A 23,602-nucleotide genomic window follows, 5' to 3' on the forward strand; every position below is an offset into this window, starting at 1 on the left:
TATATGATAAAGATGTTTTTTTAAGATCTAAATAATAAATTCTTATCGAGTAAAAAAAAACACAATTTATTTGCGAGGAGTTTTGTCCTCGTGACAAGACGATGAAACACCAGGGGTGTTTGGTAAATAGAATAAAATTCCAGAATCGAAATAAAAATAAAATTGAAGAGAAATAGAATTGAGCAAAAAATGAAAGTTTTAGATGAGAAATGTAAAAAAGTTATAGTTATATAAATTGATCAAATAAGAATAAATAATTAATCGGATAATGGTGACTTCTTTTTTTTAAAAAAATTATAAAGTATATACGATGTTTTTTAAAATTATATTTTAGTATAATTTTTTAAAAAATCGTAAAAATTAAATATTTTAACAATAAACTTAATTTAATTTTTGTAAAACTAAAATAATATAATTTTAAAAAATATAAAAAATATATACTGAAAACATCATTTCTCTCAATTTCTGGGAGAGAAATGAAAATGATTTATTTTTCAAGTTTTATTTCTTTGACTCAAACAAACAAGAAAAATGAAACCATTTTGCCTCATTTTTTTTTTACCAAACACACCTGTAATATAACTTTTGCTTGATTTATTTTTAAATTTTTTGATACCATTTATTATATATATATATTATTAGGCATTTCTTTTTTAAAAATATAAAATATCAAATTAAATAATTAATCTTTTATTATTTAGAAAATCTATTTTTCAAAAACTTTTATTTGATTTTTAATTTATGTTACAATACTTACAAACAATAAATTTTTTTACAAAATAGCAGTATTATACTTAAATAGAAACCAACCTAATAAGATGACTAATTAGTTTAATTAAAATTAAAAAATTTAAAATAAAATTAAAGTGTATAATCATTTTAAAGGAAAAAAAACGAAAATGAATGATAGAAACTACATGGTACGTGAAACTGAGGAAGTCCTTTGCATAAAAATAAAATAAAATAATGTAAAAATGCTTAAAAGTGATTAAAAAAATAAAAGAATAATGAAAGAATTTGCACATATGCGCTGCTACCCAACTTGAATTCAATTTAAGTGATAATTTACTTCACAACACTCCACTAAACAAAAGAATTTCAAGTAAATTTACTTCACAACAACACTCTAACTAAAAAAAAAATGAAAAAATCACTTCACAACAACACTAACTAAACAAAAGAAAAAATTCAAACAATTTACTTCACAACAACACTCTAACTAAATAAAAAAAACTCAAAATCAACAGCACAACACAAGATGAGCAGTAGGCTGTAAACAGACATACCAGTATGAGCTCAAAAAAGAGTCCATTGGGATCCATCCAAGGCTGGAATTGCTGCAGAAATTCCATCACAATTCTGAATATCCCGGGATTGTTCGACCAGCGATTCACCCTCACTGTTCGGGAATTCCTTGGGCATAGACACGCCCCCACCGTGATGATGCAGGGGCATAGACACCGAAGACAGTCCTTGCCCATTCGGGAAATCCCTCAGCTGCAGCCCCAAGGCCCTCGGGAAATCCATGGATTGCAGCGTGTGAGGAGGCTCCGCCTCTCCGCTATTACATGGTGCATCTGGATCCTCCTCTGTGTTCAGGCCGGATGATGAAGAAACTCCTCCAATCGATGATAAATCCCTCCACTGCTGAGTGACCGTTTTGATCTTGGTGTAAAACTCGATCCCTGTTTTGGCTGCAAATGCAATGAATGTTGTTCAGTTGTAAACAAAATTTGGCCACGTTCTGATATGATTGTGTGATTTACCGTAAAAGTTAACATCTCCGGTGAATGAAGCTTTGGAGCCATTGAATGAGAACAAAGGTAATGGTGCCGAAACAGCTGTGTTTATGCCAATCTGCATTCAAAGAACCAAGGAAGTATCAATAAACTGTAAACTGAGCAATTTATTATTATTATTATTATTGTTGTTGTCCCTTTTTTCATGTCAAAAAATTGATGGAATGGAACCTGTCCTGTGAGACACAAAAAATTGATAAGTGTTGGAGACCTACATGCAAAGGATGTGTGTCACAATGTTGGATCCTTGTATCATAAGGTAAACGAATCCTAAATCGGATTTTGAAAGATGCAAATTAGAAGTGAAATGAGTTTATATTTGGATCAGAAATGCTAAGTTTTCTCAACCCAGACGCTAAAGCCATTTTATTCCGACACTGTCTTGTGACAAGGAAAAAGTATACTTGCCTGCCCAGAGTCTATCTCGATCTGGAATTTTCTCGCAGCAGCTAAAGATGACGTAAAAATGGAAGCTCCATTTCCATGTCTGCTGGAAACAAATTATCAAGTCAAAGCCAATCATCACAGTATTAAAAGTCGAGAATAACCGAGCACACTCATACTTGTTTCCGTTGACTATGCTTATTGCCTCATCTATCGTTCTAGCCTGCATATAAAAAGGGGGAGAAAGTGAGGAAAATGTATATTAGCAAATACCAAAAGAAAAAACCATTATGTTAGACGAACCTGCATGCAAAGGAGAACAGGACCCAATATCTCTTCCTGTATTTATCAATGAATGTAAGTTTCACTTATAACACAGCACAACAGTCTATTTCTACGTAGCAACATCATATATACCTTGTAACAAGTCATGTCTTCGGTGACATCAGTTAAGATTGTTGGACCGACGAAGTTTCCCAGCTCGTATTTAGGAACCTATAAGTTTGTTTTATAAAATCGATTAATAGACAGTAGTTCTCTATCAGATTTACAGTTGTGAATATATTTATTTATTTGTTAAGCACTTTGGAATTATCATAAAACTATCAAATATAAATACAGGAACAAGTGGATAAATAACTACAAATTCTCTACAGAAAGAAACGGGAGCAAATACAATAGTAAATCTGAAGGCATACCACTATCTTCCTCCCATCAAGAATTAATCTGGCTCCATTCTCAACAAATGTTTCAACCACCCTTGATATTCTTTCCTTAACCTAAAGCCAATCATTCATGAATATAGCACTTGAGTTAAAGTTTGAATCAGTATATCACCAAAAGCAAGGTTGTCTTTAGATAGGCTTTGAAAGTGTTTTGAAGTTTTGGATTGGTTGGAGAATAGTTTGAATATAAAAATAGGTGTTATATATGATATTTTGAATAAGTTTTTTGACATAATATTTTAAATGAAGGAAAGGCTTTGTATGTGATGTTTTCTAGAAAGAAATTTTTTTGATGAATATTGCGGAAACAGTAATGAGAACATAAAGTAAAGAGACCCCAAGTTATCGGCTCCCATTACTAACAACTGTGATTATCTTCTCTTCCGTCAACTATTTATGTCAAGTAATTGGATCATTAAGATATGTCCTTCAGTACACCTGCTTACTGATCACTGGACCGATGTCCGCGCCTGCTTCAGTTCCAGCATCTACTTTAAGTTGCATGGTACGCTCCACTAGCTTCTCTTCCCTGAAGAAGAGAAAATTTCCAAACTTATATATAATTGTGTGCGTGACACCATATTAGGCACTGTTTATCACATAGAAGTTGACCAAAATAAATCATCAGAGTTTTCCAAGCTAGTGCAGCAATGGCACATGCAATAATTCGAACAAGAATCATACAACGAAAAGTATGCTAAATATCTCCACGGAACACCTCAGCCACCACCAGCTGATACAGCAGTGATGATGATAGACAATGTATATTAAAAAACAATATCTCAGCCAGATATATTGTTTAAAAGGTACTTACCAAGGCTTTGATCCTCCAACAAATATAACAGCACTAATTGCAGTACATCTCTGTACTGCAGATCCAAATCCAGCCGAAACAAGCGCATTTAAAGTAGCATCCATGTTTGCATCTGGCATAACAACTGCAAGGCTCTTGGCACCAATATTGGTCTGAGGAGTACAATAAATATCAATTTATTCAAACAATAAAAGAATTTCCACAAGAACATAGTAAGAATTTGTAGAGGATTGCTTTCACCTGAACTCGTTTGCTGTAGGCAGATGCCTTTGCATGAACATACATTCCTGGCTGGAAACCAAATATTAATTTAAAGGTATGAAACACGGAGAGGCATGAAACAGATCATCTGTTTAGCTCAGATCTTGACCACCAATACAGATGTGCTATTCATTGAGAAACACACGTTTGCAACATGTTAACTGCATCAAACTTGAGTAATTACCTAAAAAAGTGCCTACATACAACTATTGATAAGGAGCATAGATGAGGAGTCAAATGAAGAACTGTAATTCATGTTATTATCAGAGATTTGAAAAAGTTAACCTTTCTGAATGACCAATTAATTTGCAAATGTACAGAACACCCGTTAGTATTATGTTAAGAAAAGGGATTAATGTAATTATAGAAGTGGCACAAGAATGATCCAAAACCAACTATTTATCGTCATGTTCTTAAACCAAATAAATGTGTGTGTGTGTGAGAGAGAGAGAGAGAAAGAAACACAAAGCAAACATAAACTCACTACATCTGAGCCGACATATGACACAGCTTTGATATCTTCATCATCACAAATGGCATCAATGGCATCCTATATGATTAGAGACAAATTATTAAAACCCATTGCACATATAAACACAATAAAAAAATAAACTGTGTTATGCATATTTGAGGATTTCCTACTCAACTAAGTGAAGTCAAAAGATGCCATTAGTGTAGAAATCTTATGTGGTTATTAACCAAAAGCAATATAAACTCTCCAGCCAAGGAATGAAGGAATCGAGATGAAAACAAGAATGTCATGGAATACATTTAAAATGAAACACCAACAGCTTACATTGGTACCGTGAATGACATTTAGGACACCATTAGGCAAACCAGCCTCCACTGCTAATTCAGCCAGATGCATGCACGCTCCTGAAGGCAATTGTAGGGAATATATTATCAATTACAAGAATTGTTTTATTGGTCTGAATATGGTGTAAAAAAAAAAATACACGCAGAAGACCGTAAACGTTTTCAGAGTACGTACCGCCATGCAGAAACTAAATTAAGGGGATTTACAGAGACAGATTAGTGCATAAAACGGAGATATTCAATCCTTAAACATGAACGAGATAATGTGTATTAAGATTATGAATGGTTCATCCTAAATACCTGGCGTTCTCTCAGAAGGTTTTATAACAAAAGTATTGCCACATGTAACAGCAATTGGAAACATCTGCAGAAAACTCATAATAAGACACTGGAAAGTGCGGTTATATAAATAATATTAATGACAATAACATCTCACTTTGCTAGGGAAGTGATTCTTTAGAAAATTGCAAGTGATAAGGGAGAGAAGTTCCCCTGTTACCCTTACCTTAGGAATTGCTTCCACTTATGCATTCAATCCAATTCTGTTACCCTAAAGCTTTGCATATTTGGACAATAAATTGTCAGCTATTAGATGTTTTGTCCATCCATAAAAATGTTCAGGCTTCTCCAAACTACTGTGAGTGCTGTTTAAGCAAATCAACTATTTTTAATCTAACAAGCCAAGGGGTTGTAGCTCAAGTAGTTGAGCATTTTTTGGCATGATTGAGGTTGGAGCTTCAATCCCCATGGAGGGCCTAAGTGGGTGCATGGGGTAAAAAAAAAAAAAAAAAAAAAAAAAAAAAAAACCTATTTTTAGTCTAACACGCAGCAATAAACTATTATGGTAACCTGACTGTTGATCCCTTAAGAATCACAAAAGACACTAGCTCTGTTTAAGGTATTTGAAAGAAGTTTTCATCAAGTTCTCACCAAAATCTGCTAAGAACATTTCAGGTCTTTCATGTGATGTGATGTTAAAGTTGTGTTATTTTGATCAACCATTCTGTTTTTGATGATTTCAGGTTCTGCAGATCAATATTATAAACAAGACACTAGCAGTTAAAAAGGGAAAGTAGGAAAGTGATTTTTACATGTAGAAAAATTAAATCGTAACAAGCTAGTGTATGGCAGTCAAGTGAAGTTGCAGGAAAAAAATGCAAATATAAAAGGAAAAGGTATAATGAAAATGCATACCAATAATGGAATCATGCCTGGAAAATTGTAAGAGCATATTCCTGCACAAACACCAAGGGGCTCATGGATAGTGTAAATGTCGGTTCCATTTGATATGTTTGATGAGAATTGCCCCATGTGCAAACTGGCGATTCCACAAGCATGTTCAACAAGCTCTGGTGTAAAATATGGAATATTAAGATCAACAACAGGATACATTTAACTAATAACTGGCTTTTAACAGATCTCAAGATCAAACATCTTGAAAGATTCTTAATCAAATTGGAAAAATCTTAGAAGCATAACACCGTATATGCAAATAATCAATAAATTCACCATTCTGATGCTACACTTAATGCTTCAACTCCAGGTGCCATACAGATCAATCAATTAAAAATAACAATAGATCTCACCAATCCCACGAGAGACGTCATCAAATGCATCCTTTAATGTTTTACCCTGCTCTATGGTTATATTGCTGGCAATCTTACCCTGGAAAACAATAACAATGATTCCAGTTACAGAAACTTTAATACTTGAAACAGTTACGATGGGGGGTACCACAAACTTACAATATCTCGGGTAATAAGCTCTTGAAGCTTGAACATAATGCGTTGACGAGAAGCAACTGGAGTAGCTCTCCATGAAATGGATGCTCTTTTAGCTGCAAATAATGCAGCCTTGAGCTCCTCTTCTGTAGATAAAGGAACTTGAGCAACCAATTGCTGTGTAGCCTACAATTGATTGGGGACTATAAGTATAAATATTTACTTACAGAAAGCTGATGGTACACATAAATGTTCTTCACTTACAGGGTTTAAAACATCAATGAATGTTGATGATTGTGAATCAACAAATCTACCGCCAATGAAATTTGGGACCCTCTGCAATGTGTCAACAAATTTATATGAGCCATATAAAAGCTTATTGCCAGACATATTGACCAATCAAAAGTTGACCAGAAAGAGTTCACTATCACAAATAAAATAACTGAAGGACATGTGTCATATAATAGCTAAAACGTTGGATATACATAACCAAACATTTATAGTATACAACTCAAATTACCGGGGGATAACGTTTCCTCCATGAAGATTCATATGATGTGGAAGGCTCTGAGTTTCCCTCAGCAAATGCAGAAGGTCTCAATGTCTTCAATCTCCTCACTGCAAACACATTAAGAATGTGAACGATGCTCAGCTGCTAACTGACATCATTGCTTAGTATTATCACAGATTTATCAAAATGTGTTTGCCCAATTATGGAGATGAAAAACGCATAGGCTGTCATCTGACTTTGTTGTCAATAATATATGAGTATTGATGGACTTTATAACTAAGCACCAACTTTGGACCATTTAGATAGCGGTGCTAAACCCTAAGAAGTTAGGATTTTGGTCAAATTAAAGTTTCTGATGGGCAATCCTATATCGAGGCAGCAGCACCGGCAATCCTTTGCCACAATGACACGGTGCTAAACCCTAAGAAATTAAGGTTTTGGCCAAATTAGAATTTTTAATGACTGTGATCCTCTTTTGCCGTAGGCGTCAAATTAGGGTGTCTGGTAGCGGCGGCACCGGAAATCCTCTTTTGTGGCAGTGGTGCTAAACCCTAAGAAACTAAACTCTAAATAGGCAGGAATTCCGAACATATGATTGAAGAACAAACCAAAAACTTGATCAAAACTGGAAACAATTTGAAAGATAGGTTGGAATTATCCAAAGAAGATGTGGCTGGAACAATCATAGTAAATCTCAAATTCGAGAGGCATGGATTGAAGTAACAACGATGTGGTCTCCGAGTACACTCCAAAGTTACAAGGATGAACCCGGAGAGGCTATGATAACATATTACATTTTGAGAGAATTGTTTATAATGAAATTAGAGCCTATTTATACACATAACACAAAAGGAACAAACTATAATAATAATTACCAAATCTAAATAATATTAACCAAAATATTTATCTAAAATATATATATCAACAAATACAAAAGCATGAATACAGCAAAAAATGTCTACTAATAGACAGCAGATGTTTTCCTCCCTTTTCCCTGTTTAGCTTAATATGATTGTTGTGAATGCTCTACTATTTGTGTTGTCGGCCTTGTCGGCCACTTCTTGCGATCATTTAAAAATTTTCTTTGATCAGAAGGAAACATATAATATTTAGCTTAAAAAGCATTTGAAGTGGCTAACAACCATATGCATTAAAAGAGTCAAGAGTAAGGATTTCAATTTGACTATAAATTGCATTATCATGGAGTTGGCTATTCCTGAAATTTGAAATACACATCAAAGATAGAAAAGAAATGAATGAAACTCCAACCTGTAAGATTTCCCTGACGGAGTTTTGCTTTCACATTATAAACATGTTTTGGTGTTGATAACAGCTCAGGATTTGTTTGCCTGAGTCTTTTAAGTATCTGTCGAGGTTTCAAACCAGCCTCTGTCATATCTTTAATCAGCATTACTTCCTTCTCACTGAAGCGACGAGCAGAAGGATGCTCGGAAATGTTCTTCAATGGCTCATGATTGTGTGAACCATTCTTAACAGTAAGCACCCATAGGCCATCCTCTTTCTTACCCACAACTTCAAATGGACAGTTTGTTAATCGAGAACCAGATTTTCTCTTCCGAAGATGTGCACCAGATGCCTCGTCAACAGGTTTACGCCTGTCTCGATAAACACCTCCTCTGTCACAACCAAGGACCACAACTTTTTCCTTCTTAGACTGTTTAATGGTGACAACATATCCTTGAGCGACAGCAAACTCCCCAACATGTGTAATAAGTTCTTCACGATCAATGAAACTCCCAGGTGGAGGTGGAAGCATTTGTGGAGTTACATCTAATTCCATGTAACTGGACAGGGGAAGCAAGTTGAACGGAACCTGCAAATCAGGTGAAGTCAACATAAACTTGCAAAAAACACGTCAAGCTAATCTACTGTGGCCATTTTTCGTGAGGGGAAAATGAAACTGTTGTGCAGATTGTCAATATAACAGAATACTGTATATCAAAGGAAGGGTGCTTTTGAATAACCATAGCTTTTGGACATCAGATGTGTGTTACTAAAAGCAATGAACATACTGGTGGTTACATGTGAATTTACAAACCATAAGGAAGGACATACATATACAGAAAATTGAAGAAACAGAATAGAATACAACTATGAAAAATAGTACAGCAGACAATGATTTGGATTATTAATCCCAACCCTCATTTAGTTTGATTGAACATAGAGAATCCCATCTCAAGGATTATCTCACTACTAACTTATCATATAAAAGTAAATAATCAAGGTCTTAGTCGCCAAATATGCATACAGCACAAAATACTTTGATTGATGCAATTGAAATATCATTCTAGCATGAGATGTAAAAGCCAACTACTTAAATGTTTTGTCCGAGTTTGCATAATCCTTTGATGCATGCAGCAGTGCTTGCAAATATGCCGAATGCATTACAATCATATGACTGATTCATGTTTCAAAATTTTCCTCCATCGACTATTATATGGAATGGCAAACTTAATCTATCATAATAGGTGACTAACTATGATTGTATTTAGTTGCATTTTCGTCCTTTTTTTTAATTTTTTCTTTTTTCACAATATAATCTAGAGAGCATTTACATTTTACCTAAAAATAAAAAGATATCCAACGCCAGTGTTTCATTTAGAACATTGACATTGACACCCATATATATTCTCCTCAAAAATTTCAAAATCCAATATTCCAGAAAGCACCAAACAACAAGTAAACACACCTATTAATGAATGTCAAAATTAGTTAATAATGAATTATCTTTTATGCATTTCTGCTGTGCACATATGCATTTGCTCGTGTCAGTGTTCCTTCTCTGCATAGACATGTAAACCAAACCCCACAGCTAACAATAAGGATCAGTATTATCCCGAGGGCTGTGATTAAAGTACAAATCAAATAACCTAATTATCAAATACTAGCCGGCATACTTTCATTAGTTGCTGAAATTAACCATATAGATGATGCATTAATGCAACTTCAAACTTTCCATAAACACTCAAGCGAGTAAACAAGTGCAAATAAAGAAACAAAACTTCTCCACAAACAATTGCGCAGAATATGATCGAATCGTGTTCATTGAAAAAAATGAAAATAAAAAAATCATTGGCCTCCGAATACTTGATAAATATTAACAGCAAATGTTTTACCGGCGTTGGGGAAGGTCCGAAATTCAGATTCAGCAGCCGAAGATTCAATTGTACGGTTAAAGAGTGTGGAAGCAGCGATCGGGAAGTGGAGATAGCTATAACCCTAATTATTCATGTCTTTTTTCGGGTTTTGTCTATGGGTCGGATGTTGCCCGAATTATATATCCCATGTAATTATTTTGTGTGTCTGATTTTTCAGTTTGAATTATTTAATACTAAAAAATAGAATTTAAATAGTAAATTAATGCTATATAAATACATATAATATTTATAAAATAAATTTGTAATATAATATAAAATTTTGAAAGTTGCTTAAAAAAAAGAAATTGTAACAAAACTTCAAACAAACAGAGACTAAGGGCGTTTTATTTTGAATTTTTTATGAATATATTTTTAATATTTATTCGATGAAAATGTCTATTTGTTTTTTTAATAATAAAAAATAAAAAAGAGATAAAAAAGGGTTGACAGGTAAAATGATATCTATTTATTTTTTAATAATAAAAAATGAAAAAAAGATAAGAACGAATTAACAGTTAAAATGATCCAGCGCAGAGATTCAAAATACAATGCAGAATAAGTTGGTAAAATCATTTTTATATTTTTATTCTTGCAAGCATAAATGAAAAAATATACTTATAAAAAAGTTAAAGAGTATTTTTTATATTTATATATTAATTAATTTTATTATAATAATAATAAAAAATAAGCAAGAAGCTAAATATAGTACTCTTTTCGTCCCATAATAAAGTATTTATTTTTCCATTTTAGTTCGTCCCATAAGTATCCATTTTTTAAAAGTAATTGTACTATTTACCTAATATTACAAATACCTTTACAACTTATAATATATTACACAAATAGCATTATCTTTATATCACACATACTAATAAGGTTATTTTAGTCATTTCTACTTTATTCCTACTATATCATAATATAATACTAATATTTCTAAAACTAAGTGTAAAAAACAAATGGATACTTAGTTTCGGGACAGATGAAGTAAACGAAATACATTATGGTGTGTTTTTTTGGAGGATTGAATTAGATTTCCACTATTCATTCAATTTTTTTCCCCAAAAATATCAAATCAAACACCTATTTTTCATTTTTATATTATACTAAAAATCAATTTTACATTCAAAATATCACATCATCATCTATTTATATCACATCATACAATTATTCAAATTCAAAATTTATACTATTCAAATTCAAAATTTTTACTATTCAAATTTGACGTGAATTTCAAAATTCAAAGCCCCAAACAAACTAACCCTTTGGAAGTAGTATTGTGTACAAAAATATATATATATAATTTATTTTTTTTGTATATAATTATTAATTATCATTAAAATTGATTGAATATATATTATATATTTTATTAATCTACATAAATATCAAATATTTTAATAATATTTGATCTAAAATTGTATACACAGTGGCCGCACGTGAACTCCCACAGCGGAGGCAAACAGCAATGGCTGTAGGTGCAACGAAAATGTTTGTGGGAAAAAAAGCTATGAAAGAAAATATATTTTCTTCGTCCCAGTACATTCGGTTTACTATTTTTGTCCGTCTCAAAATAATAGTCTCATTTTCATAAATAATCATATCACTGTAAAATTATTCTTACTTTTTCATTATTATTACAAAATTGCTATTACTTTTTACACTAATACACTAATAAATGGCAAAAAAATCTTTTACCCGTATTTTTTATCAACTACCAATATAATATCAATATTTCTTAAATTTTGTGCCAAACACAATCAGACTATAGTTTTGGAACGGAGGAAGTATATATTTTGTTTATGATTCAATATTCATATTTGCTATTTGTGTTCATTTTAAAATAGTAATTTTATTTTTTATAAATAATTATATTAACATATTTTTTTTTATTACTCCCTCCGTCCCATGTAATATGGGTATATTACTGTAGACACGAGAATTTAGGTAAAATATAATTAGTAAGTAATTAAAAAGTGTATTAATAAAAATAATTATTACTTAGTAAAAATAATTATAGATTAAGATTAAGATAATTAAATAGTTTAATTAAAATTTAAAAAATTATAAAATTTAAAATGCGATTAAAGTGCATAATTATATTTCCAAAAATAGAAAGAACAAGTTATATGGGACAGACGAAAATAAAAAATAGAGACAAATTATGTGGGACGAAAAGAGTATTACTTTATAAATATTGTTATACTTACACACTCGTAATAGCAATTTTATTTTTTTAAAGTCTAATCTTTCGTAGTACTCCATAAAATTACGATTTTATAGAAATTTATATCTATCAAAACCAAAAATAAAAAATAATTATAAATATGAACACTGGATTATTTATAAGTATTGTAAAAGTAATTATAATCATTTTATTTATTTATATAGGTTCAATTGTCTTATTTCTACCGTGTTCTCTTATCGAATTTTACTTAATTTTTAATATATTCATCAAATATATTTTTTTTAACAAAATAAATTAAATTTTTATTTTCTATATTAAATTAAAATTAATTTTACATTTAAAATATTATATTAATACTTATTTATATCACATTATATATTATTTAAATTCAATTTTCTTACTATTCATATCTTAAACTAAAATTCAAATTCTCAAACTAACAAATCTTAATAGATTTTATTTAATATTTTATTATTATTATTATTATTTAAATATACATAGTAAAAAGTACTTCCTTGGTACACAAAAATAGGCAGTCTACCTGTTCCTAAAAGGTTGTCATTTTTCATTTTTATTTCTTCTCCAAACAATGTTACTATTTTTTTAGTAATGTATTATCTGCTTAACTTAATAAATACCCTTCCAATTTACTATAAATATAGAAAACAGTTTAAAATATATAATTAAAATTTTAAAAATATATGTTTTTTAAAAAAGTAAAATTATAAATTAAAATAAAATAATGTCTACAATGCATTTGAAAATGACCTAGGCAAAAGTAATTGAACCTATTTATATAAATTTTTTGCCTGTATTTTTATTTACTTTTTTATTATTTTATTTAACATTAAAAATTATTTTTATACTTGTATAATTTTTATATTCTATTTTGCAGCGGTGGAAATAGTATATTAGAAAAAAAAGAAAAAAAAAGCTAAAATTGTATAAAATTCACCATGGTTTATAAAATTGAACCAAATTTCTTAAAACTGCACGAAACTTCGTCGTGGTTTCATAAACTTTGCGTCTAATCCCTCAATAGTTCTTTAAAAGTACGGAGGGGGTTAGACGTAAAGTTTATGAAACCACGACGAAATTTCCCGCAATTTTAAAAATACAAAAGATTTGGTTCAATTTTATAAACCACTGTGAATTTTATGCAATTTAGCCAAAAATAAACAGAGCATTAACTAGGGCAGAAGAAAACAGAACTTCGTATTTCCATTCAATACATACATACAAAGTCAGTGCATTTAAAACGACGCCGTTTATGCCGCCACGAATAGGAAAAAGGCATAGAAAAGAAGACCTCATTCAACGTTGCAATCGAACTGTTGGGTGGCCTATAATCGAATCGCCTCCGTCTTTTTCTTCTCGTCGATACAAACAAGGCAAGCCCTCTCCTCTCTCCGCCCACCTACATAACCTCTCTCCCTCTCCTCTCGCTTCGTTGGCGACTTCTCCAACGTTTTTCTTCTCCATTTATACTCCAGGATCTCCTCTTCATCTCTGCCTAGTTTAGTTTTTTGTTTTTTTTTTCTCGTTCAGTCAGTGTCTAATAGGATTTCGTGGCAATGGCGCAAGCGGCGGCGGGGAGGGTGAATCACGCTGCATTTGCGGCGAATATTGGCTCCGGATCCATGCAGAGCCGATCGGAGAGGCTGAGGCCTGGTTCTGGTTTTGAGGCGAAGGTGTTCGCGCTCACCGAGAAGAGAACGGGCCGAAGAGCTTCGCAGTTCAGCGCGCCGATCACGGCGAGGAGATCTAATCGTGTCGAGCCGCAGGTGGTTCCGGTCACGCCGGAAGACGCGCCAAAGGTTTCGATTCGGATACTGTTCTTTTGACTTTTTGTTTAATTCTGTTTGAGATTGCGTCTGCTTAGGTACATATTTCTTGTTTTGTTCTGAGCAATGGTTCGTTTACGTCTTTGTTTTGGCGTTTTAGGCATCTGGAGGGTTCTTGACAACTTCTTGCTCGGATTTTTTTTGTAACGATTTGATATTGCATTAGGCTGAGTGAGATTAGTGCTTGAAGCTTAATGCTGCTGGCAATAATGCGGCGATATATATCCTTGTTGTGGAGTGTATTGTTTATATAAATGATTTTCGTTTTGTGACTGCTAACTTATAAGTGTAAAGAAGTACAGATGGTCATGTAGCTGTTGCAAAAGTATAGAACAAACATCCAGTATAATCGTTTTAAGATATACATTGCCTTTATGCAAGCCAAGTTAACAGGATAATTACTTGTAGTGGTCAAGTATATGCATTCATCTCTTTCTACATTTTTCACAAGTTAAGGTGATTAAAATTTTCTTACATTTTTTGGAATAACAAAAAATTAGGTATAGCTGTGGTGCTTATGTGGTGTTTTGTGAGAAACAATAAGTAGTTTGATGTCATGATTTTTATTTTTTATTTTTATTTTGGAAAACGTTATTTTGATCAATAGTGACAATTTCCAAAAGTATGCATGTAAATTGAGCCTTGGTATATGTATAAAGTATTGTAGTGGTAACAAGTATGATTTCTGACACTCAATAACACAATCCCCTATTCTGATTCTTTGAGCAGGCAGAGGGGGAAAGCCAATATGTACAGGGGATTTCCAAACTTGGTGATGCATCAAATGGGGTGTGGTCTAAACCTGTAGTTAGGCGGAAGACAAAGATTGTTTGTACTATTGGTCCCTCGACCAACACCAAGGAAATGATATGGAAGCTGGCAGAGGCTGGAATGAATGTTGCCCGTCTTAATATGTCGCACGGAGATCATGCATCTCATAAAAAAGTTATTGACTTGGTTAAGGAATATAACGCTGAAGCGAAAGACAATGTCATTGCCATTATGCTTGATACCAAGGTGATTATTTTATTTGAGCATGTGTGCCTTTGTTACAACATCATTTAATTTAGTTTCTTTGTTGTTTGCATGATTAGAAATCTTAAGGCAATGTTATTGTAATTATGCTTGATGGAAAGACAACCCTTTTATAGCTTAAGGTAGTAGGGATCAAATGATGCTTATGGCAGCCTGAGTCAAGTTGATTTCATTTGTTGTATTTCACTAGATAATTGTTTTTTTATGTCATAACCCATATTGTTACCATTCATTTCCACTCTCTTGGTTTCTGGTTTGCAAATGGTATGAAGAAAAAAAAGAATAGGACCATAAACACATTCTTGTGATGCTTTCTTGGTTTATATACGTTCCTTATGCCTTGTCAAATCTGATTACAGGGCCCTGAAGTTAGGAGTGGTGACTTACCACAGCCGATTACATTGGTGCCTGGTCAGGAATTTACTTTCACAATTCGAAGGGGAGTTGGCACAGCTGATTGTGTCAGTGTCAACTATGACGATTTTGTTAATGATGTAGAAGATGGTGACATGCTTCTTGTTGATGGTATGGTGCTATTTATTACATTAATTGTTTTTGCTAACTTGCTTTCCCTGCGCTTGTATAATCAGCTTTCAGTATATATATTTTTTAAATGTATGTGTGATTTGTGCATTTCTTTTGTGTCTGATGCTGACAATAGGTCTCATTATGCAGGTGGAATGATGTCATTACAAGTAAAGTCAAAAACCAAAGATTCAGTGAAATGTGAAGTTGTTGATGGTGGAGAGCTTAAATCTCGACGGCATCTTAATGTTCGAGGGAAAAGCGCCACACTTCCATCTATAACTGGTTAGATATACCTTAACCTTTTCCAATGATTTGTCTCATGCTCAATAACAATCTTTGTTCACTTGTGTTTTTAACTGTATTTTTGCAATATGCAAACTACATAAATATTTATTTATTTTTATTTTTCTGTCTAAAAACATCATTTTCAAATATCACATCCAAATATCATTTTTCATGTAAAAAAATTCATATGCAAAACAGCAAAAACATTCCAAAGAAATCACTATGTTTTTGTTTGTGCTTGTTACTTTTAGTTGACCTGTAGTCCCTTTTCTCTTTTTCCTTGAGTGTGACACTGGGTATGGTTTTCTGGCACTGATTTATAACAGATAAGGACTGGGATGACATCAAATTTGGAGTTGATAACCAAGTTGACTTCTATGCTGTTTCATTTGTTAAGGATGCATCTGTGGTCCATGAACTGAAGAATTATCTTAAAGGTAGATCATAATTTTTTGGCATACAGTTGAATGTTGCTTAAACTGAATTGAACTTTTGGGTATTACATCTTTAACATTCTTTCAAATATTTTCCCTGCAGAGGCTGGTGCGGACATTCATGTCATTGTAAAGATTGAAAGTGCAGATTCAATACCAAATCTAGATTCAATTATAACTGCATCCGATGGGGTAAGAACACGGCTGTATCGTTTAACTGAAAGGGAACTGCTATCTAGCAAAATATATAGGGAATTGAGTTGATGCTTGTCAAAGTTGATCTTCATCTAGGTTATTGCAACTATTTAAACTGAAATATTGTTACTTTTCAATTTTTATTTTACAATGTAAAGTTACAGTTCTTGGGAAAGTAATATCCGAATCAAACTCTGGAAATGACATTTGTTAGGTCTATGATTTTCTCCAGCTTAAACAGTTACACCTTTCATGATTCATTTCTGTTTTTTCCTACTAATTTCATGAATATAAAGCTAATATTGCTAGAAAAATTGAATGTTCTCTCTCCTTAGGCTATGGTTGCAAGAGGGGATCTTGGTGCCGAGTTACCAATAGAAGAGGTGCCTTTATTGCAGGTAATAAATTCCAAAGGAAATATTTGCCTTCTTTTTTTTTTTTTTGCTACCACTAGTCTAGGTTACATAAACTAAGATAGCTGGATTTTGCCATACTGGTTGCTTTATCACAACATTAACTTTCTATCAATGCAGGAAGAAATTATCAGATTATGTCGCGGTATGGGAAAGGCAGTAATAGTGGCAACGAACATGCTTGAAAGCATGATAGTGCATCCCACTCCCACCCGAGCAGAGGTGTCGGATATTGCTATTGCTGTGAAAGAAGGGGCTGATGCAGTTATGCTTTCCGGAGAAACTGCTCATGGGAAGTAAGTAACCTGACCTTTAGTTTTGTAATAGGGAAAAATGATTTCTACATATAGTTATAATAAATCACATGCATGATTGTATTGATTTTGCGTCGATTCCCTTTTAGGTTTCCACTGAAAGCAGTCAAGGTCATGCACACAGTCTCTTTGCGAATGGAAGCTACATTACCTGGCATACAGGCTCCGGCAAATCTCGGTGAATCCTTCAAGGTCGGTGTAACCCTCGGTGACGTTCTAGTAGCTAACTTGCATATTATATATATGCAATTGAATTCATTGATGATGTTATTTACCGAAACTTTTTAATAGAATCACATGAGCGAAATGTTTGCATTCCACGCAACGATGATGGCCAATACCCTTGGAACTTCTATTGTTGTCTTCACTCGAACTGGATACATGGCGATTCTACTGAGCCATTTTAGACCATCTGGCACAATCTTTGCTTTCACAAATGAGTGAGTAACATGAATTTTACATTACCGATAGTCTTTTGTTCTTTGAGAAGAGTCGGTTCCAATGAATTGAGGAAATGGTTCATTTGCCTATCCTGTCTTAATCATTACTCGATTACTTGTTCAACAGTAAACGTATACGACAAAGGTTGGCATTGTACCAAGGCGTTTGCCCCATACACATGGAGTTCTCTGCCGATGCTGAGGAGGCATTTTCCAAAGCACTGGCATTGTTACAGGTAAAAACTTCTTCTACGCATAGCTTTTGACATCTTATTTTATGCCCTAAAACTTCGCCAACACCATAACTTTCTTACAACATGGACACTTAATCTGGTACGTTTGGCGATTCAATTTTATAGGGGCAAGGGATGGTGAAAGAGGGCGAGCAGGTAGCGCTTGTTCAAAGCGGCAGGCAGCCGATCTGGCGATCTCAGTCCACGCATAACATTCAGGTCAGGCAAGTATAGATTCGAAACAAGGACACAAAATAAATTTAAGAAAAAGAAAAGAAGAAGCAATCTACACTTGCCGCCACATTTTTGCATGTTTTCAGTTTTTTCCACTTAGGTGTGAACATACATGCCTTCGTGAAGTGAAGCAAACCTTGATTGATTTATGTTATTCTCTTTTATCATTGTAATGAATTATTGAATTTGTTAGTCGAATTGAAATACTTGGAGTATCTTATTATCATTTGTCACTCATTCCCTTTCTTTTTTTAGGTAATCTGTAGTCTGTGCTGAGCAAAGTTATTTAGGAGTTTTAGATATGTATGTTTACTCTTGAAATTATGATATGATATGTTATTTAAAATGCTAATTAATTAATAGGTAAAGTCTATTTATTTTGGGCCTGCAGCTGCTGCCACTAATTTATTGTTGGGGTTATCGATGTGTCCACATTATTTATGGTTTTACTCCCATTTTTATAGTAATTTTTCTTATTTTTATTCATATTTTTTTTTCAAAATATTATGTCTGAGTGAAATAATTGTTATATATATAAAAAATGATTATATTTTTATAAGAAATGTTCATTTATTACACTCATATACTAGTATTTTACAACATATATTATTTTCAAAATGTAGAAGATCACTTTTGAACCCATAATTTTAGTCCATCCCCGCGCCGCGCTAGCGTTATATTAGTTTGAGTGATTAAAAGAAGTGGGTTTGGATATGAATATTTTTAAATAAAATGAATGAGAATATAAAGTATTTAACCATATTTTGTATATACATATTCAAACACAACAACTATACATACAAACGCAAAACAAATAAACATAAAAAACAGTAAACAAAACAAAACAGATGATCCAAAGCACAATCAAACAAACACATCGCAGTGTTTATTTATTTATGTCAGCAGTAGTCATTTCCTAATTGGATTGTATATTTTGTACGTTCCACTACCAAACAGTCAAACTTTAAAAAAAATTAAAAAAAAATCCAATTATCCAATGAGACAAATCTTTTTTCCACAATTTCGTTTTGTTTTAAAAAAACTACAAGATACATGCCATAATTGGTTCTCGAAATTGAAATAATAGAAAATCCAAACAAACAGTCCCTAACGGAAATTCATAACCGCTTTCAACCGCACATCACACGCTGCTTACAATGGCGGTGCTGTATCCACTCTGATCGTCCCAAAACTTCGACCACAGCATCACCCCGCCGTACCTCCTCGACTTCCGGATCACCGGAAGGATCTCCGTCGTCAGCACATCCGCCGGAATAAATCCGCTTCCTGCTGCCTGCGGCGCCGCCGGAAGTCCGAGGAATATCTTCCTCGCCCTCACGGAACTCGTCCAAACCGTCCACGAATTTATCAAATTCGCGGTGTTGTTCGGAGTGTACTGGCATGGCGGATTGTTGTAGAATTGAATCCAGACGAAGTCGAAGAGAGTTGTGTTCAGCGCCGCGCCTAACAACCGGTCGGGGAAAGGACATTGAGGCGCGCCGGAGACGTACACGTGTCTCGTCCGGCGGTGAGATTTGAGGAATCTCACGAGATCTGTGTAGTAGAGAGAGGATCCGAGCTCGATATCGAGGTCGACGCCGTCGAGGACGGCGTCTCCGAGCGGACGCGAGGCGGAGCGGCCGCCGAGGAAATTTTTCCATAAGTAATTCGATAGATTCCGAGCGTCCTGGCGAGAGGTGAGGCTGTAGTTACCGACGCCTCCGCCGAGGGAGATCAACACTTTTACTCCTCGCCGTTGACAGGCGCGGATTTGATCGCTGAGAATGCGGCAGGATCCGGTGGCTGGATTGCAGTGACCGGCGAGGTTGAGTTCGGGGGTTTGGAAGCTTCCAAAATTGACGATGAAGGCGATGTTGACGTAGCGAAACCTTCCGGTGGCGCAGGTTTCGTTGAGAGTGCCTTCGTTGCCGTTTTGCCCCCAGTAGACGGAAATTGCGCCGGAGGCGCGGCGGCCGGCGACGGCGGAGAAAAGGAATGCTTGAACGAAGAAGAGTACGGCTAAAGCTATGGGTAACTTGGAAATAGTTTCCATCTTTGTTTACGATTTTATTCTGTTAGTAATTTCACCTATTTATAGAAGAAAGGCCATAATAATAATAGTAAGTTTGAATGCGACAAAGAATCCCATGTGGATTTTGGAACCACATGGAAAATAAAAAATAAATTGTATTTTAGCAGCATGATCTTCCATCTAAAAAATAAACACAATCTCTATTTTTCCTATTATTATTGTTATTTATGACATGGGATCTGTCCACCGCTGTCCGAAAATGCTCCTCTAGATAAATTTTTGATTGAACCTAATATCTAAAAACTAGGCTCGACACACTATTCTCATATCTTTACACATATAATGTATATATATACACACCGAAGATAGGGTGTGTGTTAATAAAACGAATGATCCTGTTAGTAATTTAGTGTTTACTTACTTGTATTTGTATTTTTTACAGTAAATTATTTTTGATAAATTAAAAATATTATACCATGTAAAATATGTTTTTTATTTAAAATTTAGAAAAGTTAAGATTTAAAACACTCCAAGACACATCTCTTGTTGCTAATTATTACAATGAATGTAACGAACAAACTTAACGGACTTATTATTATTTTGTAAGAATTTTATACTCTCTTTGCTCTCATGAATTATTCATTTGACTATTCTCTTTTTAGTAGTAAAATATTCTTAATAAATTACAAATATACAATTATTTAGTAACAATCCTACTATTATATCTAAAACTTATTTTAGCCATACATTTAGATATTTAAAAGAAATTAAATGAATACATATGAAATTGATGCGTAATTATTTTTTATTTATTCTGTTATTATAGTATTATCTATTTATCTTAGAGAAAGCAAAACCAAAGAACACAAACACTAGTGTAATTATATGTAATTATTATTATTTTACAAAATATTAAATTTAACGATTATATAATACCTGAAATTTACAAAACAAAAAAATTCAATAAATTATGAGTGAAAAGTAAAACGAAGGTTAGTGCACGTTAGTGGGCATAATTGGATTCCAAATGTCGAGAAGTGGAGGATTTGAAGTCAACTATATGCAAATAATGAAGGTAAAATAGTCGTCTTACGACTGTCCTAAATCATGTATAATACAGTTGACTAAATCAAACCTTCGGTGGAGTTGACCTAGTCCCCATGCAGCCATGCTTTAGTAGTAATTTAAATATTCTATTAATCAAACCTCAAAACAAGAGCCCATATCCGTCTCTATAAATAATGGACCACCCACTAATTTAGGCCCATTTAAAAGGCCCATATCAATACCCAGCCCATTATTTTTTACCAATGTTCTATTCCAGACAAAATCAAAATCAGTGAAAAATCGATAGATAGATCAGGCAATATTGGAGAGTCTTCAGTTCAGTTCTCGTCGTCGTCGTCGATCTCAATCGAATCCATAGGTAATAAAGCAACGTTGATCGGCTCTCCGGCGAATGGAGTACGATTTCACTAAACGCTCCGGTTCCGGAATGCCGCCGTACGGCAGAGTTACATCGGCGGATTCCACTCCCAATTATGGTCAACCTCCGTCGCTCTACCCCAGGGTCGGCGTCACCGCCTCTCATTCCGCCGCCGCGGCGCACTCCAGAAATCCTCCGCTCCACCACGCTCCTCCCCCACCGTCAAACTGTGAGCAATTTTCTCTCTGTAACCTCCTCAGCGTAGTTTAATTTTGGGAATTTTGTATTATCATTTTACCCTTTTTTTTGGTTTACATAGCATCTGGCGTGGGAATTAGGGTTTCGATCAAACCGGAGTATCGGATAAGCGCACCGGTGTGTTTTTTTCCCTTGATCAACCAATTGAATGGATAAGAATTTTTGAAAATTTCAATTGTTGATTCACTGATTTGCGTTGCTGTAATGTAGCCTCCATTGTTGCCACAATTGGGAGAGATTCCTCGAAGTAATTTCCATTTCGATTTCGAGTTCGAGAGGAATGTTCTAGCGGAAGCAGTAAAGGAGAATCCAAACTGGAGCAAGCTAGGGATTGACAATCTTCCCCCAAAGGCAACTGAAACATCTTCATCTTCTCATGTATGCACTTCATCTGCAACATTTTTCATTAGTTAACTATACTGATCATTGTATCTGTTTTGGAATTGGAATCTAATTCAATTCACCCTTCCATTGATTTCTTCCATGTTCGACCAGATGTTTGTCCTGTGCCATCTGCACTAACCTCCTTGCATTTGAGTTGAACTAATAGATACCTGATCATGCCTATGTTTGATCCTGTAATTAGGGTTCTTCAACAGATCCTGTGGTGAGCAAATATATAGCTGCAGGTCTCAGCAGAGAGGCAGTTCCACTTGCAGTTGCTAATTACGGAGACAATCCCACCAAGGCAGTATCAGATTTCTCATCTTTTATCCATTCAATGAAATGAAAATGAAATTTGTCTCTTGGATGGATGCTCTGTGGTGAATTTTGTTTTTAACATTCTGAAGGCTACTTTGATTGTCTTCTTCAGGTTAAGGAGTTCGCCAATGGATATGCACTTCTACGCGAAATGGGTTTCTCGTCAGACAAAGTTGTCGAAGCCCTGATGATGTATGACAACGATACAGAGAAGGCGTTGGCCTATTTCCTCAATGGCTCATCTTGAGATGGATGTCACCATTGGTAGGTGCACTTGTGGGTGTATTGCTATCAAGTGTAATGAGCATGATTCACGATTACAGTGTCAAGAATTTGCAGAAACTTTTTTTATTATCTGTGTTCTTTTGTTCTTTTGGTGTTTTTTCTTTTTCAGTGACATAGATAGTCTCATAACTTTGAGGCTTTTCTGAATTTCGAAAATTTGAATATAGTAAGAAGGTTAGAAATTGATATGATTTTTTTTGTGAGTGAAAGAGATGTTTAATGTGATGTTCTTTTTTTGTGTGTGTTAATATATATACATATATTTTGTTGGTTTTGAAATAGTTTGCAGAAAAAAATAACATAAGTTTATTATATTAAAAAATACTATGAAAAATTGAAAGCAAGCATATGCATAATGTCTGTTGTTTGGATTTTGAAGTATTTCATATGGTATTAGTAGTTTTTAATAAAAAAAAAAAAATTAGTGTCAGATTTAATAGTGTACTTAAATAGAATTGTGAAAATTTTGGAAAGTAAAATTTTATTGAAAATTATGGTTAAAAGAATAAATCCAGATATAGATGTTACAGCACAAATTACCTGTTACATTAATCTTATAATTGCATTTATTGCACG

General features: G+C 33.8%; 4 protein-coding genes across 9 annotated transcripts; 2 read left to right on the forward strand and 2 right to left on the reverse strand.

The window, feature by feature from the left end:
- Positions 1-1,015: 1,015 nt before the first annotated feature.
- LOC127259550 (methylmalonate-semialdehyde dehydrogenase [acylating], mitochondrial-like) lies at positions 1,016-10,288 on the reverse strand. 6 transcript variants are annotated; one of them, XM_051286934.1, is made up of 21 exons: positions 10,169-10,288; positions 8,301-8,865; positions 7,041-7,138; positions 6,785-6,856; positions 6,545-6,706; positions 6,386-6,464; positions 5,994-6,148; positions 5,100-5,163; positions 4,780-4,859; positions 4,468-4,533; positions 3,963-4,013; positions 3,723-3,874; positions 3,347-3,437; positions 2,882-2,962; positions 2,601-2,678; positions 2,487-2,522; positions 2,363-2,406; positions 2,208-2,286; positions 1,971-2,010; positions 1,767-1,857; positions 1,548-1,694 (listed from the first exon to the last, which is right to left on the reverse strand). In XM_051286934.1, the coding sequence occupies exons 2-20, from the start codon at positions 8,830-8,832 to the stop codon at positions 1,775-1,777; spliced, it is 2,043 nt and encodes a 680-aa protein (XP_051142891.1). In that variant the 5' UTR covers positions 8,833-8,865; positions 10,169-10,288; the 3' UTR covers positions 1,548-1,694; positions 1,767-1,774. The 6 variants fall into 6 exon arrangements, 4 of the variants coding, with proteins under 4 accessions (XP_051142887.1, XP_051142888.1, XP_051142891.1 ...); XM_051286933.1 differs by having other exon boundaries at positions 2,208-2,289; XR_007840512.1 differs by lacking the exon at positions 1,971-2,010 and adding an exon at positions 2,015-2,069 and having other exon boundaries at positions 1,638-1,694.
- A 3,383-nt stretch (positions 10,289-13,671) lies between these two features.
- Positions 13,672-18,560, forward strand: LOC127259997 (plastidial pyruvate kinase 2-like). The gene is made up of 13 exons (XM_051287618.1): positions 13,672-13,759; positions 13,917-14,185; positions 14,942-15,229; positions 15,607-15,772; positions 15,923-16,057; positions 16,387-16,497; positions 16,598-16,686; positions 17,025-17,087; positions 17,223-17,398; positions 17,506-17,608; positions 17,708-17,856; positions 17,984-18,092; positions 18,216-18,560. Exons 2-13 carry the CDS (start codon positions 13,943-13,945, stop codon positions 18,321-18,323), a joined length of 1,740 nt encoding a protein of 579 aa, XP_051143575.1. The 5' UTR covers positions 13,672-13,759; positions 13,917-13,942; the 3' UTR covers positions 18,324-18,560.
- A 737-nt stretch (positions 18,561-19,297) lies between these two features.
- Positions 19,298-20,388, reverse strand: LOC127259998 (acidic endochitinase). The gene has a single exon (XM_051287619.1). The coding sequence runs from the start codon at positions 20,374-20,376 to the stop codon at positions 19,465-19,467; it is 912 nt and encodes a 303-aa protein (XP_051143576.1). The 5' UTR covers positions 20,377-20,388; the 3' UTR covers positions 19,298-19,464.
- Positions 20,389-21,690: 1,302 nt separating this feature from the next.
- Positions 21,691-23,217, forward strand: LOC127260000 (uncharacterized). The gene is made up of 5 exons (XM_051287622.1): positions 21,691-22,010; positions 22,101-22,156; positions 22,250-22,417; positions 22,626-22,727; positions 22,854-23,217. Exons 1-5 carry the CDS (start codon positions 21,815-21,817, stop codon positions 22,986-22,988), a joined length of 657 nt encoding a protein of 218 aa, XP_051143579.1. The 5' UTR covers positions 21,691-21,814; the 3' UTR covers positions 22,989-23,217.
- The last annotated feature ends 385 nt before the right edge of the window (positions 23,218-23,602 follow it).

This window comes from Andrographis paniculata, unplaced genomic scaffold (genome assembly GCF_009805555.1).
Source record: "Andrographis paniculata isolate CXL003 unplaced genomic scaffold, ASM980555v1 Contig60END, whole genome shotgun sequence".
NCBI classification, from domain to species: domain Eukaryota; kingdom Viridiplantae; phylum Streptophyta; class Magnoliopsida; order Lamiales; family Acanthaceae; genus Andrographis; species Andrographis paniculata.

What these genes read in the sequence shown, in the direction of transcription:
- LOC127259550 (XM_051286930.1), bottom strand. Translation starts at nt 8,832, where the DNA reads ATGGAATTAGATGTAACTCCACAAATGCTTCCACCTCCACCTGGGAGT. An exon ending in CCGTCAGGGAAATCTTACAG is followed by an intron (nt 7,139 to 8,300) that starts GTTGGAGTTTCA and finishes ATGTGTTTGCAG; the next exon opens with TGAGGAGATTGAAGACATTG. An exon ending in AGCTTATTACCCGAGATATT is followed by an intron (nt 6,465 to 6,544) that starts GTAAGTTTGTGG and finishes ATTGTTTTCCAG; the next exon opens with GGTAAGATTGCCAGCAATAT.
- LOC127260000 (XM_051287622.1), top strand. Translation starts at nt 21,815, where the DNA reads ATGGAGTACGATTTCACTAAACGCTCCGGTTCCGGAATGCCGCCGTAC. An exon ending in AAACATCTTCATCTTCTCAT is followed by an intron (nt 22,418 to 22,625) that starts GTATGCACTTCA and finishes TCCTGTAATTAG; the next exon opens with GGTTCTTCAACAGATCCTGT. An exon ending in ACGGAGACAATCCCACCAAG is followed by an intron (nt 22,728 to 22,853) that starts GCAGTATCAGAT and finishes TGTCTTCTTCAG; the next exon opens with GTTAAGGAGTTCGCCAATGG.
- LOC127259998 (XM_051287619.1), bottom strand. Translation starts at nt 20,376, where the DNA reads ATGGAAACTATTTCCAAGTTACCCATAGCTTTAGCCGTACTCTTCTTC.
- LOC127259997 (XM_051287618.1), top strand. Translation starts at nt 13,943, where the DNA reads ATGGCGCAAGCGGCGGCGGGGAGGGTGAATCACGCTGCATTTGCGGCG. An exon ending in AAGAGGTGCCTTTATTGCAG is followed by an intron (nt 17,088 to 17,222) that starts GTAATAAATTCC and finishes CTATCAATGCAG; the next exon opens with GAAGAAATTATCAGATTATG. An exon ending in ATCTTTGCTTTCACAAATGA is followed by an intron (nt 17,857 to 17,983) that starts GTGAGTAACATG and finishes CTTGTTCAACAG; the next exon opens with TAAACGTATACGACAAAGGT.